At 41.1% G+C, this 15948-nt stretch overlaps 3 protein-coding genes across 3 annotated transcripts; 2 read left to right on the plus strand and 1 right to left on the minus strand.

Annotated features, from left to right (window-relative positions):
- Positions 1–153: 153 nt before the first annotated feature.
- LOC145897242 (chondroitin sulfate synthase 3-like) lies at positions 154–4841 on the plus strand. The gene is made up of 8 exons (XM_082985437.1): positions 154–248; positions 471–619; positions 1003–1261; positions 1821–1983; positions 2192–2426; positions 2840–2985; positions 3229–4251; positions 4575–4841. Exons 1-8 carry the CDS (start codon positions 196–198, stop codon positions 4839–4841), a joined length of 2295 nt encoding a protein of 764 aa, XP_082841563.1. The 5' UTR covers positions 154–195.
- A 338-nt stretch (positions 4842–5179) lies between these two features.
- Positions 5180–10330, minus strand: LOC145897739 (chondroitin sulfate synthase 1-like). The gene is made up of 8 exons (XM_082986151.1): positions 10015–10330; positions 9163–9359; positions 8702–8963; positions 8378–8540; positions 7832–8066; positions 7294–7448; positions 5913–7037; positions 5180–5663 (listed from the first exon to the last, which is right to left on the minus strand). The coding sequence occupies exons 1-8, from the start codon at positions 10092–10094 to the stop codon at positions 5433–5435; spliced, it is 2448 nt and encodes an 815-aa protein (XP_082842277.1). The 5' UTR covers positions 10095–10330; the 3' UTR covers positions 5180–5432.
- A 1733-nt stretch (positions 10331–12063) lies between these two features.
- Positions 12064–15544, plus strand: LOC145899218 (uncharacterized). The gene is made up of 9 exons (XM_082987951.1): positions 12064–12202; positions 12515–12644; positions 12703–12825; positions 13665–13782; positions 13839–13933; positions 14001–14240; positions 14310–14438; positions 14683–14785; positions 14848–15544. Exons 1-9 carry the CDS (start codon positions 12075–12077, stop codon positions 15357–15359), a joined length of 1578 nt encoding a protein of 525 aa, XP_082844077.1. The 5' UTR covers positions 12064–12074; the 3' UTR covers positions 15360–15544.
- Positions 15545–15948: the final 404 nt, after the last annotated feature.

Consider the following 15948-nt stretch of genomic DNA (forward strand, 5'->3'; position numbering starts at 1 on the left):
AAGTACTTTTTAGTGCGAACTATTTAAAGAGTTGCGAAATGATGTCTAACAAGTCTTCAATTTGTATTTGCCTCAGGCGGTTTTAGTGCAAGATATGTTTGGTCTTAAGAAAAACTGCATTAACCCGCGGCTTATGTACGCTCGCCTTACCAACATGTAACAACTGTATCAAGTGTGAGTATAAAGGCAGAAACAATGTTGATGCGTCATTTACGAAGACACGGAGATATTGAAAAACTGCTGTATAGGTAACTTGAAGTTATAGAAGTCGTCTTAGTTTGTTTTTGAATAACGTGAATGTCTACTTGTAACTCAATTGTCTGTAACTTATACTCGGCACAGTACTGCTGCTGGTTTATCCAGTTTAACGTGTGAATATTCTTTCTTTGGACGCAATATGATATTGATGAAACAGTAAAAATGCTAGTCGAAATGAACAACCCAATTAACATATGTATGTATATGCTTAGGTTTTTCACCGGCATTATTTTCGGCTTTGGCCTGGGAATTTACATGTACCACCCATTCACTTCCAAAGGATTTGATAATACGCAGGTGATGGGTTGCAGGAATAACGACATTAGATCGTTGGAAAATGCTTCGAAGTTAATTTATATCGGTAATATTTAACATATTGCTAAAATAATCATGCTAGCTATAAGGACAAATAAGGACAAAACTGAGCTATTTTTTTACAGTTGCTGTCAGCGCAACTTAACACCGCAGATTTTTTTTGTACTCGCGCTTAGATAACACTTGGTTTTGTCGATCTGTGCCAAAATACCATATCAGTTTCGCATTTCCTAATTTAACAGCCTGCTCTTCTGGCACAATAAAAACGTAACTTTATTAACCGACGTTTCGCCTGTTACAAAACATTATATTTGTCTTGCAGTCTGTATGCACAAAGTAAATGGACTTATTTTTACCCTTCTCTTCGGTTTTTACATAGTATCAATCACCTTTGCCAAATATATTTAAAAAATAAAATGCGTATTAAAGGGATGATGTCGACCGGAGAACGACTTCACACGAGGGCCTCCGCAGCGATTCTAACCTGGGCAAAACATCACCCAAATGTTCACGTGGAGATATTTGCTAAACCGGATGGAGCCAAAGACAATCAGCCACATATCGCCACTGCCGTGCTCGACAACAACGTACGTGTCATCCACTTGCCGGGGATTCGGGACAACGCGTATCCATCCCAAAAGAAGAGTTTTTCTATGATCAAGTATATGTACGACACCCATATTGACAGGTAAATATGTCCTTGGTTTTATATAATTTGCAATATTACTAAGGTGCGTGGATACGCCAGGCACTTAACATATGTGTTTATATTGAACGCAAACCTGCGGATCTAAAACTGCAAATATAAAAACCGGGAATATAAAAATGGCTTATAAACACTATAACCCTGAGGAAGTCTCGCCGGATGGCAGACGAAACGTCGGTTTCAAATAAACACTAGAAACTTGAGTGCCAGAAGAACAATTCTGATTAATAAGTATGCCTGGCAGCAAAAATAGCAGTATACTATATTGTTTGCTTTGAAACTTCGGGACCCTAAACGCTGGGTTCCGCCTATAAATTCAAGTGATCTCCAAAAACAGCCAATACTAGAGTTAGCGTTCTCGGTCTGTTACCTCGGAACAAATGATATTTCATTTTTTATATGTCCCCAGCAACGCAAATAATTTCGTTTGAAATACTGTATTTGGGTGTAGTTCAATAACGATTTTCCGTCGACTTGCGCTGTTTTCTTTTATTTTACCATGAGCTATATATGGCAACTTTTATAAGATAACTTTTTGCAGCTTTGATTGGTTCGTGCGGTTAGACGATGACGCTTACTTAGACATGGACAAGCTCCACACCCTGCTCGCACGCGCGAACGCCACCAAGCGGGTGTTCATGGGTAATCCAGGCTATGGCAAAGATAAGTTGGATTATATTTCGAAAGACGAAAATTATTGCATGGTAAGTGAAGTGTTGTGTGGAAAAGGTTAATACCAGAGCAGTAACACGTAACGAAACTTTGTTAAAATTTTTGCATAACATCCACTTATAGGCATAGCAAACCAAAATCTCAGTTATATTAGTGGTTTTGGGCCATAAGTATTTCTCGTCTATTGGAGCTGTCATTTTGTACCAGGAATTTAAAATGTTGTAATATTTCTACGAACAGGGTGGGTCAGGGATCGTAATGTCACGTGAGCTGTTACGTCATCTTGGACCAGGAGTAAAACAGTGCCTTCTGTCGTTGTTTACGGAACATGAAGATGTGGAGTTGGGTAGATGCGTGAGGAAATTGACCGGTGTGAAATGCACGGAAAATTGGGAGACGATGAGAACCTTCTTTCAGAATTTCAAGGGGAAAACTTATGGCGACAATATTAAAACACTCCAGCCGGAAACAATCGGTGAGTTAAATGTTTGTTTATAAATGAGGACAACTTGGTCATGAAAACAAAATTTAGAACACAAGTCTCAATATGTGATCAGCTTGAATTGTTGCTATGTTATAACTACTAAATGTGGGGTTGGAAATAAAGAAGAAAAGAGTTTGGAACGTATAGCTAACCCAGGCGAAAATTAATGTAACTTAAATTTATGTCGCTTTTACCAAGAACTGAGTTTTACTGAAACTAAACCTGATATAAGATTACCTCTCAAAAACAATGGTAGGGGGTGAAAATGTCAATTATTCTTTAAAAATGATTTCAAATTAAAATATTGAAAACATTGCCCGCATGAGAAGCAAAAACCTGGCCAACCCCGGTAAAGAAACTTATTAACGAGATATAACGAGTTTGGCTTTTTTCAAACTTGACAGATGACGGAGTTATATTTCACGCAAACAAAGACCCCCTGTACCAAATCAACTTCCATACACTGGTCCTAAAGCGAAGAATAGCATGGGCAATCAACCGTATCACCAAACTTGAGAAAGATATTGACAAACTACCCCTGGAGCATAAGGTAGTTGTTGCCCACGACACAGAAAACCAACAGATTCCACTTAACTCATCTTATCACAAGTTTTGCAATCGCTTTCTGTTATTATAAAGCAACATAGTTTGGATTAAAGTTTTGTAAAGTATTGTAAGAGTGAAAATAGTTGACACAGTAGAAAAATAAAAAATCATACACTGTGGATACAACACAAATAAAACAACACCTCTTCCCTCCATACTGTATCTAAGTGTTATTTTGTTGATTCAGGAGCCATCTTCAAAGTTTCCAGTCCAATGGAACGCAATCATTGGTCATTTGATTTTCAAAGGCGACCAAATAAACCTCATTCGGCCAATGACAGCAAACCTCAAGAACACGCTCTCTGAGGGCACGAACAAGTATCTTCGAGTACTGAAGTTTGCTCTCAAGGCAAGGGGAGAATTCGTGTCCTCTGAGAAGCCGATTGAGACTTACCAGAGCACTGACCCAACAGACGGCTTTTACGCTTTTACTCACATGCGGTTCAAGGTGGGAAAATATAAGGAAAAACGAAAATCTCAGCGGCAAACAGTGATGCTGAAACGCAGTTTTCCACAGCATTGGGCGTTCTGGGAGGAGCCACACGTTCTGTCTGTTAGAGAAAATAATTTGAAGGTCCGTCACAGCCTCTTACAGTACCGCAGAGAGCCAGCAGTAAACTTTCTTATGGCCCTCAGCGGCCGCCCGTCCAATTTCATCAGGTTCGTGCAAAACTTCGAAAGCACGTTTTTATCCCGCGAAGAAAACGTGAACTTGTACGTTGCCTACTTTCCCCCAATAACTGATTCTCCAACCAATATATCGCAAGATGAGCAGTTCATTCACGACAGTTTGAAAACCGTGCGTGAAACTTACCCCAATTCTAAACTTGAGATCATTTCCCTGGAACCTGGTACAGCGTTTTCTCGTGGCCTCGGGCTCCAAATGGCCGCCGACCATCTGGATAATGGCGACGAATTGCTTTTCTTTTGCGACGTTGATTTGATTTTTTCACCAGAGATGCTGATTCACATCCGAAGAAACACGATCCAGGGGACACAGGTTTATTATCCGACGTTCTTTAGTCAATACGACCCTAAAATCGTTTACGCCCAACGTGAGAAACCCGAAAGCAACTTCAGTATCGGCGAAAACGACGGCTTCTGGCGTCACTATAGTTACGGAATGGTTGCGATATACAAGAGCGACTTTGCAAGGACCAAAGGATTCGATCTTTCCATTGTTGGATGGGGATCGGAGGACGTGTTTCTGGTGGGTTGCTTTTTATTATTTTTTGCACTTGAAAACAATTTTTAACATTGCTGGTCATACACGGGGGCCAACTCACTGCACCTTGGTGTGATTTTAATATGCGCTGTCGCAGTAAACGCGTAATAGGCCCAAGCTTGAATTCCAAAGCAAAGGGATGAAACCTTCTCCATTTTATTCCTCGCAAACACCTTAGTTAGTTTGAAAGTAGAAAATAAACGACTTTGAGCAATCTTTCATCGAATTAGCGAATTAGCGACAGCCTGATTGATCTGTCAGACTGCTTCACAATGGGCGAGATTTTAAAACTCTCATTTTGTTTTTAGGCCGACTCTATACTGAAGACTGCTGGACTCCACGTGTTCAAAAGTGTTGAGCCAGCCGAGATACACATTTACCACGACAAACATTGCGATTCCAGTCTCAAGGAAAAACAGTACATCGACTGCGTGCGTTCGAAAGTAAACCATAACGGACCGGCAATATCTCTCTTGAGACGTTGGGAGATTTCGTCTATCACGAATTTGAAACCACCACCGTCAAAACGATTTACTTTTTCCAAGAGATCCAGAATATTTCGTGACGAACATTGAACCAAGAAGAATTTTTCGTTTATTTGTTGTTAAATAATATAAAATCACTTCTCATACAACACGTTTCCCGTGAGTTCTACCATTTCCTATAAGGAACAACTCAAGTCAAACTCTAGTTTACACATTGGATCAAAATATAAAATAAAAACTTATTACTCTGTGAAATCAGTTGGTGATGATTAACGGATTTACGAAATTGTGCCGAGTCTATCATCAAGGCAGGCAAAAATTGTCTGAGAACCGGCTTTGATTGCGATGCAAAATTAGAAATGTATGGGCCAGACTACATCAAAAATATGAGATATTATCCACAATATTCACATAATCTCACTCCCCGCACTGTTTCCCCGCGCTGCGACACATATATGCTTTTTAAAGTACTGAACCACCTGCACGAGTTAACACAGATAAAGCCTAACTACATTCTGAAATAAACTTTGGTATATTTTTGATTGCTACGGAATTCGGGTGCAAACAGAGTTTCACATTTGACCGCAACAAAGCTCTGATGCGTTTTGTAGTACAAATAATAAACGTAAAAGTAATACGCATTATCCACGACAGTACACATATGGTACGAAAAACAAGGAATTATTGCTTGACCAAGGTATCGTTGGAAGTCGGCGCATCGGTAGATAACGGTGTGTTGTATAAGTAGTAGAGAAAAGCCCTGGGTCCGTAATGAGTTGCGCGTGAATTCATGCAGTCTTTGTATTGTTTAGCTGACAGGGAAGGATCGCAGAACTTGTCGTGGTAGATATGGACCTCAGCCGGCTCCGTGCTCTTGAACACGTGTAGGTCAGCTCCCAGTATGGAGTTTACCTTCAAAATATGGAATATGCGATTATGAATGTTTCTATTTCATGATGTGTTCATTTATTTGAAAATGATTTGTCGTCAAAGTTACGTACTAACGGCGATGGCGGATAATCTTTTATGTTATCGTTTGCAAGACACGTCAGGCGCTTTGCATTATACGTTGCTGCCTAAAAGACTCTTTAAAATCTCTCTCTATATTTTCCAAATTTAACAAATGCACAAGTGATTAATTTTAAATAAGCAAAATCGTACCATGTGAATATCCTCCAAGCCCCATCCCTGTATTGTGAGATCGAAACCCTTGGTGTGCTTAAAGTCACTTTTGTACAGTGAAACCATCCCGTAACTGAAATGACGCCAGAAGCCGTCTAGTTCGTCGAAGTTGAACCAACCCCGAGGCTTTGGTTTCTCCACGTACACAACATCGGGATCATACTGACTGAAAAACACAGGATAGTACACTTGCTTTCCCTGCACGGTGTTCCTGCGAATGTGGATCAGCATCTCCGGTGCGAAAACTAAATCCACGTCGCAGAAAAACAAGATCTCGTCGTCTGTTTGGACTTTTTCGGCGGCTGTTTGAAGCCCCAATCCTCGCGAAAAATCGGTCCCCGGTGGCATGAAGACTACGTCAAGCTTGGCTTTGGGGTAGGCCTGCTTGAGGGCGCTGATGTTCTCCAGGATAAATCGTTCGTCGCTGTTGCGTATCGGCCTTTCCTCAGCGGCTTGGTAACTATCCTTCAACCGTATGGTGTCGGCGTCGTGGACAAAGTCGTCGTTGTTGGCCGTTTCACTCTGAGATGTTTTTTGAGGAAAGTAGGCCAAGAATAGATTCACATTCTCACCCCGTGCAAGAAAGGTGCTTTCGAAGTTGTGAACAATGCGGACGAAGTTGTCTGGGCGCCCGCTCAGCGCCATGATAAAATTGACAGGAACTTTGTCAGGCGACGAAACCGGCATCCATGCTGGCTTCTCGAGATGATGTCTCAAACCTTCACTTTCGGTCAGAGGAACCATTTCCTCCATAAAAACCACGTTGTTGATGAAATACTGCCTAGTGTGTATTGCCTTTTGTTTCTTCACGTCGACAGCGCCCTTGCCTCGAACATCCTCCTTATACGTTAGGACCAAGTGGGAGACGGTGTCGGTGGCGAGATTGGGATTTACCACGTGGTAGCTTTGCCCAATGGCAACCTCCTTCAGCCTGCTGGTGCTTGTGTCTTGGCTTTGGATGGATTTTATGGCGTAGTTTGTTCCGTCGAGAAGTTGACTTTTCATTCCCTCGTTCATGTTACGCACCAAGTTTTTCTCGTCAAACCTGAAGAAGCTGCGGCCGACAACTGAATCCCAGCGGTACTGGGCGTGGGCATTTGCGTCCTAAACAGATAAATTGGAGATATATCAGCTTAAAAAGCTCGGATCGATATCTTTTTAGAGTTTTACAGACTGCGAATTTCATTGAAAACAAATTTTTGTAATTCAGTAAAACCAGTTTATACGCTCCAGCAAACGGGAAAATGACCGTTTAATCCTTGCATTTATCTGCGCTCTACTCGCGAGCTGGCATCGCGCACAACAATAATTTTGAAACTCATACATTATTTATCGGCCTATAGTTCCTATAGTAACCAACCACATCACTTTCTTGATCTTGAAACACCGTTCTTATTTCGTTCTCCAAATTCGTCACTCTGTCCATAAGTTTTGCGATTTTCCTTTTCAGAACCAGAGAGTGGAACTTTATTTGGTTTTCGGGCTCCTTGTTGGCATGAAATATCAACCCTCGGTCTGAGCGCAAATACGTTGTACAGTTAGCACGTGGTTTTATGCCTATGTGACAATGGCATTTAGAGGTTTATCGCCAAAGACGGCGGCAATCGATAAACCAACATAGCCTACCCATTAATAGGTCCAACATTGCTGGTATACAATGAGTGTATAAACAGGTCATTTCTTCGTATGTATATTATACATATACTCTTATGCTCCGGTTATGCTACTATACCAACCCCACCCAACAACTCAAAAGTGTGCTAGTGATTTTCAAGTGAATATTAGAGATCCAACTAAAAGAATTTAAATAAATCGACAAATAAATCACCTGCTTGGTGCTAATATAACTCCCTCAAATATAACAGGGGTCCAAATGCGTGTAAAACAAAAGCGCTCACCGATTTTGATCGGGTCTATGTTGTCTATGCTCGATGCGTAGGAACCTTGCTGGTAGTTCTGGTAAAACAACTTCTTGGTCTCCCAAGACATCGTACAACGCACGCCAGTCATCCTCTGCACACACCTTCCTAACTCAATGTCCTCATGTTCCGTGTAGAGAGTTCGGAGGCAGGCACCGAGATTGGGAGCGACTTTTCGGAGGAGTGCGCGGGACATTATCACACCGGGGCCTCCCTGCAATTTTATATTCAAGTATGTAGATCTTTTTTTCACTTCACCATACGTTGGGAAGTAGAAAATTTTTCTTGTAAACGAGAAGGTTTAAGTGAGAAATGCGTTCTGACTCGTTCACCATCTTCAACTCTGTTTGTAGTCAAGATTATCAATGGTAGATGTATAGCAATACTGCTCAAAGGGTGTCAAACGTTTCTGAAACAGATTCAATGCCTATATCCACTACTTTTATGGCAAGTATTGCGTTCCAACTGTTTTTCCCGCAGCTTATTGGAGATCGTTGTTATGATAACATCAGCATGCTTCATTACCATGCAGTAATTCTCGCCCTTCCTGATCCAGTCGTCTGTATTTTTCCCGAAGCCGGCACTTCCGATGAACCACGGAATCGATGAGTTCACTCTGCTCAGAAACCTTTGAAGCTTTTCCAAATCAACGTACGCGTCATCGTCCAGACGAATAAACCAGTCGTAGCTGCACAAAAAGGCGTGTGTTCAATTACAGAATCAGACTGTTTATCATTATATTAACCAATGCAAGCGTACGGCAATTGTTCACTAATATTGGAAAACTCACGTAAAAGCAAATACGTACGAAGTTATTTTTTGTTTATGTTACGACCTAAATATTCTTACTTTTCTATGTACGCATCGTGCATGAACTTGATCATTGAAAAGCTCTTTTTTTGCGGCGGATAATCAACGTCCTTTACTCCAGGAAGTTGGATGACCTTTGCGCGGCCATTCAACCAACTGCTAACCATCCGCCTCTCGTCATCGTACGATCCGTTGTTGTTTGAAAAAACCTCAATGTCGACATGTGGATAAGAGCGCTTCGCCCAACTGTCAAACGCAGCGGTTGCCCTCGTTTTAAGCTTGTTTTCCATCGACATCATACCTTGCAAAAAGAGGAGTTTTACGAAAAAAATACGTTTGTGTTTGATAAGTACTGATAATAGGAACTTGTTTATGTATCAGCAATGTCATATCCCAGGTTTTATCCTTTGGTATGCCAGACTAATATTTGTTTGCACATTGTGATAGTCTGACCTGTATAGAAACCCATTCGCGCACGCGACTATTGAAACATGACGTACCTATGTAAACCAAGCCAAGCTTCCAATTCCGTTTGTTCTCCGCATTCTCTTCCAAAGGCACCCGAATGGGTGGAGCCATCGCCTCGTTGGTTGGAGGAGGACACCATGAGCGTGGGAGGACGTGATAAGTGATAGGATGCAGTGATGGGAGGAGCTGGCATCCGATGGTGAAGCCGAGGATGACGCTCAGCACGAACCTGACAACATGGAACCACCGTTTGTTAAGAATAATAAGTAGTAGAAAATAAGTTTGTTAGGAAAATATTAAGTCCATGTCCGACCTCAAAAATCTGAAAGCTGGAATCATGCTGAGCTGTTTATAGTGACCACTCGCCTTGATTATTAGTTTCACGTGTTCGAACCCCGAGTAAGCTGTTTACGATAACCTACGTTCAACCCACGTTCAACCCTGCCAAGTTCAATAAACGTTCCGCTATGACATCCTCATCAATCCGAGGTAAAAATATTAAAGCTATTTCGTCACCAAACTTTCTTTTTAGCTGCACACTGTAAGCTCAAGCACCAAGACTACCGGCTGTAAAAGAGCAGCTGCCCTTTTAACCGCAACACCAAGTATGAAGCTTTATAGGCGGGCGACAATGGAACGTTTATCGGCAAACACCATGACCGAGTACAGTCGTATAACACCACGAGTGTTATAATGGGTCGCGTGGCTTACTTGTGCCAGGAAGTTATACAGCGACAGTCGAATTCAACAGCCATAACGCAGGCGGCGGCTAATTAAATTCTGTCAAGGTGATTTAAAGCGTTTGCAGCCGGGATTCCAGTACACATGATGAGTATGTAATCGATAAATCACTGACTCAATAACTGGTATAAAACAAACCGTACCTGTAAACTATCTTCTCTACGTCTGTTGCCCGCTTTCCCATCGATATGAAGGTGTATGCGATGTTCTTCGTCGGTGACATAGATTTGTATTCAAATACCCGGCGTTATTTTGCTTATGCCTTATTACCTCACTCAATACGCTGTAGAACAGGTTTAAGCTTTTCCAAACCACCCTCTTCCGACATAGCAGTACTGTTGCATTGTTTACCACAGAAATTCCTTCTTCAGATTGTATGTCGCGATTTACTCCCGGTGTTTAACGAGAATCCCCACAAAGGTCTTCGTTTGCCAACCCAACCTCCAAATCAAACACAGGACCTTCTTTTAAAGCCGCCGAAAGTGCTCGGTCAACATGGGCGGGACGAAATACACGCTTGACGATTTTCTTGCGTCAGAGCGTAAATGGCAGGGGGCGGAGAACAGAACCCAGGTGAAGCGTAAACGTGACAAAGGGGACGCCCATAGCCGTGCGACCACAACGTCACCGCCTCTATCGTAATATTTCCTTTGCGTTACCGGCATAAATCCAGTGACCCTTTCATCGCATGTGCTGGTCTCTCACTTGCACACACAAAATTGCCTCGCGAATTTAAATTTAGTCGCACACAAAAAACGTTTCGGGGACGGCTCGATAAACTCTGCGGTTTTAGCTGTGCACTTTTTATGTTTCACGCATGTTTTTGTTTATGTGTGTTTGGATTATTACAACCAATTACTTGATTTGATTTATTCAAGAATATAATAAAAGTTTACATAGAATACAAATACCAGATCAGGACGTCTTGATTGCTTTTTAAATTAGTAATACTTACACACTACAAACGGACATAATGCGTGCATTACAAAGATAAGCTAAACTTAGCGTTGTGGTAAACGTTCGCTATCTTAGGTTAATGGTACAGGAACGGTGATATAATTTCGCCGCAACGTTCCATTGCAATCCAACGTTGGCATTCCAACCGATTAACTAATATTTGCTCTTCAAACAATCTCGACTTACCCAGTAACATTAAATCGTATCACGAAAAAGTACGTAAGGATTTGCAAACATACTTAACATCTTTATGACAATTGGTCGGAAACAAAACAAACTTAAATGTGAACTTTGTCGAATATGCCCCAAAATGGAGCCAGACGAGCCTGAAATTGTTATTCTAATCACCAAATGTGTGTTCTGTTTAACAAGTTGTTGTTTCGGTTTGGACATGAAATAACCATTTAACTTCCAGTAGGCAGAGACAAACATAAGAGACAATATTGGCTTTCAGTTCATTTAAAGGCAGCAACGTTGAGACAATCATCGTGTAATGACAAACTCCTGTAGCATAGTAAACAATACATTGGCAAATAAAAGAAGCTCGCCAATGCCCTTATCACTTTTATATATTTTTAATATTCACAATCTTTGGTAACTGATATTCCCACGTTGCTTTGCCAATTACAACGTGTGGTCATTATAATAAAGTGTGATGTGTATGCGAGTGCCGCACACCCTTGCAACTGCGTCGCGACGTTTATGGTTGTCGTAAACATTCACGTGCAACCTGAAAGTACACTTTCCTATTCGTAAGAGGCAACCTATATAGTGTAGCGGTATGTCGCAGAACAGCATAGAGTCCAACGCTGGCACACAATGAGCAACAAAAATAAATGTTTTGATTGTATTTGATCGATTTAAGTTCGTCATTAAAATAATATTTCTTCACCCTTAGGTTCCAGTCACCGGTCGTTGTAACAACAATATAGCCTTTGTGGGAATTAGAATGTGAAATGACACATTTTGAACATTAAGTGAGGAAGTCTAATAGCATCAGGACAAGGTAAAAATTAGATTTAAATCGCGTGAAAGTCAGTTTACAGCAAAACTAGTAGCGCATTTGAAAACAAGAACAACAAAACCAGAAAGACTATGAGTCCTTTTTTGTTTTACGCAAACATTATGAATGCGATTCGAAATTGTTCCTTGTCATAGATATGTTGGTTCTGCATGTCGTCGACTAGCATCGGTAAAATATACGCTCATGGACGTTTAAGGTAGACTGTGTATTACTGCTGGTGCCATGGAAACTTTTTGCAATTGCACAGGACATAATTTCCACATCGAAACTTCCGGGTTTGTGACGGTCATTATCTTGAGTTTGGGAACTCTGCTTATTCTGTGCGTTGGTGTTTTCACAAATGGATTAAGGTACGTTAGGTTTGTTTTGTGTTAATTTATTTGCTTACCAAATAACACCCTAAAGGAAGTTTGCGAACCGCATAACGAAACGCAACATAGCGCCGAAGGCGTGTGACAATTTTTTAAGGCGTGCGACCAAGGCGTATCAATAATGTGTCGGTAATTTTTGTAATTACACGCACGGAACCCCATTCTCGGTTTCCGTGTTCGTACAATACATGTTTACCAACGAACACAAACAAATTTTTGATTCAAGCAAAACATTGCATTCAGCTTCTAGCCAGGGAATTGTTGTAATTTGTCTTTACGCTTTTTTTTCAGAAAGAATACGTTGCCAGCTAACGATTTCAACTACTTGAAAATCAGCATAATAACTGGATTGCTTTTACAACCTTCTGCAATAATTTTTGCGGCTGGAATACTGCTGGAAAATTTTCAAAATGCATTAAACGTAAGAACCAACAATGGAGACATAAATGAATAGAAAAATCACATATATTTTCTTGCAGAATTCGTTATTGGTGTCGATATTGCTACGAGCCAGCTTGAGTGTCATTAGCGTCGGTTACTCATTAGTATTCGGGTCAATTTTAATTGACACGTGGAGGCGATCGGAAAACAGTCTGTGCAGGGTAAGTGTTCACTGTATACATGATATTACATACTGAAAGATACTAAATGCAATTCAGATTACGCAGAAGTAATGCCATGCTTACGCATAGCAAGGCGGGATCGCCCCACTGCGCAGGCCCTTTATATTTGGCGATCACAGCTTTTTTCTAGTCATAAGGTTCACAGGCTTCGCAGCCAAGCATTGCAGCCAAGCATTGCAGCCAAGCTGGATCAGCCACTTTTCCCGACAAGTCGGAGCGAGATCTGAAAAATCAAGCTCCCGGTGAGGCTTGAACTCACGACCCTGGGCTAACCAGGCCCAACGCTCTACCAACTGAGGTACAGGAGCTCAGTGGCTTCACGGAGTATATTGTGGCGACAAAAGTGGCTGATCCAGCTTGGCTGCAATGCCTTGGCTGCGAAGCCTGTGAACCTTATGATCAGAGTATTAGAGCTCTGATCGCCAAATACAAAGGGCCTGCGCAGTGGGGCGATCCCACCTTGCTATGCGTAAGCGTGGCATTACTTCTGCGTTGTCTGATTACGGTGGTGGATATCCTCTACCCATGTGAAGGTCGCCTGACAAGCTGTGCGCTTGCGCTCCAGTGTACCTTGGCCACAATATACCCCGTGAAGCCACTGAGCTCCTGTAGCTCAGTTGGTAGAGCGTTGGGCCTGGTTAGCCCAGGGTCGAGAGTTCAAGCCTCACCGGGAGCTTGATTTTACAGATCTCGCTCCGACTTGTCGGCAAAAGTGGCTGATCCAGCTTGGCTGCGAAGCCTGTGAACCTTACAATTTGGATTTATTTTTTCAATTGAAATCAAGGACACACAACTGGTAGCATATGATTTTTTTGCAGAAGCTCAGAACTGAACATTTGCTTACGATTCTAGGAATAATCGTAATAGTGGAAATTTTGGTGCTTTCCTTTTGGATTGTGTCATTTGGATCAAGGCATAAAACTGTGCCGCAAGAAAGTACGGTGATTTAATGACATCCTTTTGTATAACCGAATGTCCTCAATTTTATTTAGCTTGGTGCTGGGTAGCACAGTCATCTGGATGCCGTGTTATTCTATCATTAGATTTCGAAGAAAAACATTGGGTTTCAGGCTTTTTATTGTACAAGGTAAAGATTGTTTCCTCCCTTCTCGATGCCAATAATGTGTTCAAAATGTCGATTGTTATAACTTCAGGTTGTCATGACAACGGCCCCTGTCTTCCAATCAATGGCGAGTAGAAAAGCAGTGCGCAATGCATCCGGTCACGATAAAATGAGAACACTCGTTCCATTATCTTCGATCACCTTAGCGGGGATTGCCTGCTGCTTGCCAGTGATCCTGTTTTCGGCGACCACGAACTTATTCTTTGTTGGAGCTTCTTTGCTTGTTCTAATGTCCAACTTGTTTGGCGTTGTTGCATATTTTCCCATCACAGTAGGTCCAGCATTAGATATCCTACTTCAGCATAATTCATATTAATCCGTTTTTTTTTTCTTGGTGGAGTTTTGTCGCAAGGAAGAAAGTGATATATTGTCCTCCGACAAAACAATGCGAATTTCTGTGCCTGATTCCAATGATACCAAGTTGTTGCTCCTGTTGGAAAACAAGAGGTTGACGAAGGCCAATGCTGAGGTACTGTACTTGTACAATAATCCCAGTTTCTATATATGTCTACCTCTATTATTAAAAAAACAAAATGTTAATTGTCTCCATTCCAACCGTAACAAACGCGTACAACATAGTTTTAACAAATATTTTGACTGCGACATAACACGCAACAAGCATACACGTGTTAAAACCAAATACAGTCATGATTTATTATCAAGTTCAAACTACGATACTCATCATAAGTTTATTACAAACTCGTTGTTTGCAGAACAAACGCATAATACAAACCCTCAAGTCCAGATTACGCGCACCACCCGTTACCACTAGAGAATGGAAGACGTCGTCAAATACATTTCGTTTTGTGAGATCAGGTAATTGTTGGATACTTAGTGATCACGTTGTATCTAAATGTGTTTTCCTACGAACATTTCAGAACATTCGGAACAAGACATTTGGGTCACGTCAAATCTGCACAAACGAAGATGTGTATCTGACACAATGTTGTTGAAAACGAGAGAAACAACAACGCAAGACAAAGGATATTTCGACAGCAAAACAGAACTTAGTGAAACAGTCTTCAAAATCCCGCGCCGGCATGAGGTTATAGACTGTGGCGCTGGATGCTATTACGTCACTGATGACGACACCACTACTGACAGTGAATCGGAGTGGGAACCACTAGGAGGAAGTGGCGCACTCCGCTTTCAGAAACACGTCAAAATCATTGAGTCTGTTTATAGAAATGGATTTCTTGAGAGGGGCGCGCACGCTCCAAGAACCAGGTGCACAAAAACATCCCCTAAAGTGCCAACTTCTTTCGTGTGGCCCGATTGGAACTTTACAGCTGATAATGACTGCTATTCTTATGACAGTGATTCGAGTTACGACAGTTACGATCAAAATATCGGTTTATTGCCTCTCCGCAAAAGCGAAACATTAGTGTGAAACGTCTTTTTTGCCCACCGTGTTTGATATGACACATTGTAGATTTATTTTTAACTTTTATTAGCTGGAAAAACCGCGACCGTTAAACAGGTTATTATTCGTGCGTTATTGTTTGATCATAAAATTAATAGAATATCATTTCGATGAAAGTCAAGAATTAACTCCAGCGCATGGGATTATTTACAAAAGGCGCGCAATTTATTTAGGTTTAAAAACTTGTTTACTTTCCAGTAGTTCGTTATATTTGTTAAGCTTGTTGAATGCTGTTGACGTAGTAATCTGATACATTTTAAGTATTATGTAAACATAATATGTTATTAAAAGTTTTTTTCTTAATATTCCCACTGGTTGTGCCTACATGGGTTAAAAGAAAAAAATGAAACTTTTCGAAGAGGGAGATGCCTAATAGTCAGACAAACGTGAGTCATACATTGTGTTTACTATCTAGCATTTGCCTAATTCTGAATATAAAAAATATGAATTATGAACAAAACTTTGAACATGTTTAGTGGTGAACAATTGTTATCAGTGTGGAAATTTAAATGGTTAGGCCCATAGAAAGCAGACAATAGTAAGTATTGCTACTTAA

The sequence above is a fragment of the Ascidia mentula genome, chromosome 4 (assembly GCF_947561715.1).
Source record: "Ascidia mentula chromosome 4, kaAscMent1.1, whole genome shotgun sequence".
Classification (NCBI taxonomy): domain Eukaryota; kingdom Metazoa; phylum Chordata; class Ascidiacea; order Phlebobranchia; family Ascidiidae; genus Ascidia; species Ascidia mentula.